Raw genomic sequence first — 4811 nt, 5'->3', positions numbered from 1 at the left:
AGGGGGCAGAGAATGCCTGGGAAGGCTGGAGTGGAGAGGCAGCTTCTCCAGTTTCCAAACAGGCTGCTGCTGGAGGCCAGAGCAGCTACCTGTCAGGGTGAGCTGGCTTGAAAACAGCTCATGAACTCTGCAAACAAGGTTCAGAGCAGCATTTAATACTGGAGCCTCTGAGAGAATACTGGAGCCCTCACAGCCACATGGTTTGATGAGCACAGTCTCTGGCTTCTTGTTGGATTTAATTTTGTTTCTTCAGTAGAGGGGAAGAAATCTACTTATGGGGGTGGCCAGAGTGGGTCTCACGTTACCAAATGCTGTGTTTTGTGCTTGATTGTGCCCTGGTAGGAGCACAGCTGTGGAGAACTTATGAGTGATACTGTAAATCTTTTCCTCCAGACTTCACTGGCCAGTGAGAACACATCTCAAAGATGGGAAACATCTTTGCAAACCTCTTCAAAGGCCTTTTTGGCAAGAAAGAAGTGAGGATGCTCATGATTGGGCTGGATGCTGCAGGGAAGACTACTATTCTGTACAAACTCAAACTTGGTGAAGTAGTAACTACTATTCCTACAACAGGTAAGAGCTTTACACTTTTCTAACTACTTGCTTTGAGATTTGGGTTGTATTGTTTGCAGCAGGATCTTGCTGCTGCTCTAAGTGACTTGACAGTGAAGAGAAGCACTTGGTAAAAGCATGGTTTAAAGGTGGCACAGCCAAATGTTCTGGCGTGGGAGGAGGCTACATGAGTTCCTTTTCCCTCCATGCTGTCCTGAGTCTCTTGTGGAACAAGCTTTTATGGGCTACGAAAGGGCAGTCTGTCCTGCCAGAGCTTGTTGTGGCACCAGATGGATCAGACTGAGAAGCAAAGCTTGACCCCAAGAAGTGTGTGACCCTTAAAACCCAGGGAGACATGATACAGTGTTTTCCTCTGCATCTTGTAGCTGCCCAGATTAGCTGCTGGAGATGTCTACAACTACCTGAGGGGAGGTTGTGGCCAGGAGGAGGTTGCTCTCTTCTCTCAGGTGGCCAGCACCAGAACAAGAGGACACAGCCTCAGGCTGCGCCAGGGGAAATTTAGGCTGGAGGTGAGGAGAAAGTTCTTCCCTGAGAGAGTCATTGGACACTGGAATGGGCTGCCCGGGGAGGTGGTGGAGTCGCCGTCCCTGGAGCTGTTCAAGGCAGGACTGGACGTGGCACTTGGTGCCATGGTCTGGCCTTGAGCTCTGTGGTAAAGGGTTGGACTTGATGATCTGTGAGGTCTCTTCCAACCTTGGTGATACTGTGATGTCCATTAGCTTGACCAGAGTGGTGATGGGGAGCAGGAGTCCCAGCACATCCACATCTGTCTTCTTTGAGAGCTTCAGTGCAAATTTTGCTCATTTAAAGCAGATTTAAGGTTCAGGATATTTTTAATGGTATGATGACATTCTGAGTGTGAGTTGGTGAATGGAGTAAGTTCAGGTCCAGTCGTGCTTCCTTGAGACTTATGGCTCCGTTTCTGTTTTAGGTTTCAATGTGGAAGCAGTAGAATACAAGAACATCAGCTTTGTAGTCTGGGATGTATGTTCTAAGGATAGGCTCAAACCACTCTGGCACCACTATTTCCAGAACAAACAAGGTAAGTGCAAATGCTTACCAATGTCATTTTGCAAGTGTCTTGAGGGAGGGACTGTGCTAGTTTGAGCCCAGCTGGGATATTTTAGGGAGGGGAATTAGATGGTAGGCTGTGAAAAGGAAACAATGGTGATGTCTGCTGCACTCATAGGCTTGCTGAGATGTCTAAGAACAAGAACACTAACACAGATAACAGAGTTGCTCTCTGGCTTTGGCTGCCTTCTCTCTCTAACCTGCTGTCTGTGTAACTAATCCTTCTGCTTCCTAACCCCCCTGGCCGATTCTCCAAACTCACCTTGAGCATAAGGCAAAGTCTGGGGTAAGGTATAGGGGTGGAAAGGAGTTGGAAGGGTGGTTGGGAGCCCCTCCTGGGGACTCAGGTTTCTGGGAGGGCTGTTGAGTTTCTGTATCACCTTTTAAACTTGTCTAATTCTGTCTTTAGCTATATATGTTGTAAATGCCTGCTTGTATCTTGTGCTAAGCTGTGAATATAAAGCTCCATTTGAATTTCCAGCTCGGCTGAGTCTAGTCTGGGTGATCTTCTTAAGTGTGGGGGGGGCAGATAACACCCAAGCCATCACAGGGATGGAAACAGGTTTTATTCTGAAAGTATGTATTTGTGTGCAGCTCTGGCTCTTCTGTTAGGCTGGTGCAGGTTCAAAGAGGGATGGGAAGGCACTTAGAAACCAGTCTGCCTTGTCCAGCTGACTCAGAGTGAGCTCAGAGGTTTGCTGTTCCTCTGTCAGTGGCACAGCTCTGCCTTCACTTCAGAACAGTCTTCTGCTGTCTACAACTACCTGAAGGGAGGTTGTCGCTAGGGGTTGGTCTCTTGCCTCAGGCAAGCAGCAACTGAACAAGGGGACACAGTCTCAAGTTGCATCAGGGCAGGTCTAGGCTGGATGTTAGGAGGAAGTTCTTCACATACAGAGTGATTGGCATTGGAATGGGCTGCCCAGGGAGGTGGTGGAGTCACCACCCCTGGAGGTGTTCAAGCAAAGCCTGGCTGAGGCACTTAGTGCCATGGTCTGGTTGACTGGATAGGGCTGGGTGCTAGGTTGGACTGGATGATCTTGGAGGTCTCCTCCAACCTGGTTGATTCTGTGATTCAATTCTCTGAGTCTCTACAGGCTCAACCAGCCACATGAGAGTTTCTCCCCCCTTCCACTGCTGCACCTTTACACTCTGCAGACATCTGAGTCCTGTCACAGGCTTTCAGGAGCTGCTCCCTGGACAATATGTAGTGGTTGTGTAAATGAAGTGCTTAGGTTCAAAACCAGAACCACAGAGTAGCAGCAGCTTTGTGCAAGACCAGATTTTCTCACAGACATGGAGTCATGGGATCATTCAGACTAGAAAAGGCCTTTAAGGCTGAGTCCAAGCATTAACCCAACACTACCAAGTCCTCCACTAAACCCTGCCCCTCAGCACCACATCTACCCATCTGTCAGATCCCTCCAGGGCTGGTGATTCCAACACTTCCCAACGTGAGATAACAGTCAAAAGAAAATGTCATTTTTTAACCCACATAGAACTGATTTGCATTATTTTCTCCTCAAAACTTTATTCTCTCCTCCAGAAGCAGTGGTGATTGATAAATGACTTCTGCTCTGGGCTTATCCTGATTGTTTGCTTGGTTCTAGGTCTGATATTTGTGGTTGACAGCAGTGACAGAGAACGACTGAGCGAGGCCAGAGGAGATCTTCTGAGGATGTTGGCAGATGATGTGTGTGCACAAGCTGTTTTATTAGTGCTTGCTAACAAACAGGTATGCCTCAGAAAGGTGTAAGTAAGCTTCACACACTAGTGAGTGCTTGAGCTTGACAAGCCAAGTGCTATTTGGTGGTGAAAGTTTGGTTTAAATCGTAACTGCAGTTGCCAAAAACATTGCCTGAGTGCAGCCTTAAACAGCCCCTGAAGTGTGAGTGGTTTGGGGTCAGCACTGCTGGGCTTGATGACTTAGTCCATCCATCAGCTGCCTAGCTTCTGAAGTGAGCTGTTCCACAGTAGGTGTTTGGATTGTGATTCTAAACCTTGGAGGCTTCATCAGTAGCTCAGATCTGGAGGTCATGCAGTGAGTTTGTCTGAAAGAGAAGCTTTAAGAGCTCTTGACTCTCCAGATGTGGGTGGTAAACTTACAGCAGTAGCATCCTGCTTCATGGACTGCACAGGCTCAAATGTGAAGGGTAAAGAAACCTCAAGTCTTGTCCAGGAGTGGAAAGTGAATTAAACAGCCCTTGCATTGTGAGTGGTTTGGGGTCAGTGTTGTGGACCTTGATGACTTAGTCCAAACATCAACTGTCCAGCTTCTGCAGTGAGCTGTTCTGCAGTAGGTGTTTGATTGTGACGCTGAACCTTTGAATCTGGGAGTAATGCCCTGAGCTTATCTGAAAGAGAAGCTCTGAGAGCTCTTGACTGTCTTCTAGTGGCTTTAAAGCTGATGATCAAAAGTGGTTCAGGGAGTTGGACATTGGTTCTGAGCCAGCAGGGCAGAAATTGACTCTTGCTCCTTTCTGCAGGACTTGCCGGACGCAATGAACACAGAGGAAATCACAGACAAACTTGGACTGCATTCTCTGCGTCACAGGTGGCACATCCAGGCAACCTCTGCCATCACTGGAGAGGGTCTCTATGAAGGACTGGACTGGCTGGCCAGCCAGCTCCAAAACCAGGAATGAAACCAGAAACCTTCCCCTTCCCTCTAAGCTCTCTAGGCAGAAAGTACTGTACTTAATGATGCTCTCCAGCAAGGCATTCCCAAGTCCTGTGTCTCGTCCTTGAGCTTGTCCTGGTACTGAAGAGTAGCAGTGGGTAAATGTCTCAGGCTATAATTCAGAGGAATTCTTCCAAAGCTCTTCATCTTGCCTTGAATTTCAAGCTCTGAGTGAGGAACTTTCATGCCTAATAGGGTGGGACATCTCTGTTCTTCTTCTGGGAAGCAACTGAACTTGAAGGCCAGTTCTACTGCTGCAGTGTGTCACTGTGCTGCTTAAGCAAGCAGAGACCCTGACTTCTCTGCTTCCCCATCCTTACAACCCACTGTGACATTTCCCAGCCTCATCAGCAGTGGAAAGGCTCCTGTGAAGCGATGGTTTTCACCAAAGCCACCTGCCTGCCATGGCCACACCACAGATCCTGGTCCTCTGTAACAAAATTTGCTGCTGACTGGGGCTGGAGGCAGGAAAAGATGGGGAATGTGCTGA

At 48.2% G+C, this 4811-nt stretch overlaps 1 protein-coding gene across 1 annotated transcript; it reads left to right on the top strand.

Annotated features, from left to right (window-relative positions):
* Nucleotides 1-373: 373 nt before the first annotated feature.
* Nucleotides 374-4362, top strand: LOC135185584 (ADP-ribosylation factor 1-like). The gene is made up of 4 exons (XM_064162412.1): nt 374-573; nt 1505-1615; nt 3252-3376; nt 4128-4362. The coding sequence occupies exons 1-4, from the start codon at nt 426-428 to the stop codon at nt 4284-4286; spliced, it is 543 nt and encodes a 180-aa protein (XP_064018482.1). The 5' UTR covers nt 374-425; the 3' UTR covers nt 4287-4362.
* Nucleotides 4363-4811: the final 449 nt, after the last annotated feature.

Source organism: Pogoniulus pusillus, chromosome 23, assembly GCF_015220805.1.
Source record: "Pogoniulus pusillus isolate bPogPus1 chromosome 23, bPogPus1.pri, whole genome shotgun sequence".
NCBI lineage: Eukaryota > Metazoa > Chordata > Aves > Piciformes > Lybiidae > Pogoniulus > Pogoniulus pusillus.
Note: the sequence above shows the minus strand (reverse complement) of the source record. Positions and strands in the feature narration are given on the sequence as shown.

Coding starts and splice junctions, on each gene's coding strand:
- LOC135185584 (XM_064162412.1), top strand. CDS start 426: ATGGGAAACATCTTTGCAAACCTCTTCAAAGGCCTTTTTGGCAAGAAA. Junction 1,616..3,251: donor CTATTTCCAGAACAAACAAG/GTAAGTGCAAAT, acceptor GCTTGGTTCTAG/GTCTGATATTTGTGGTTGAC. Junction 3,377..4,127: donor TAGTGCTTGCTAACAAACAG/GTATGCCTCAGA, acceptor TCCTTTCTGCAG/GACTTGCCGGACGCAATGAA.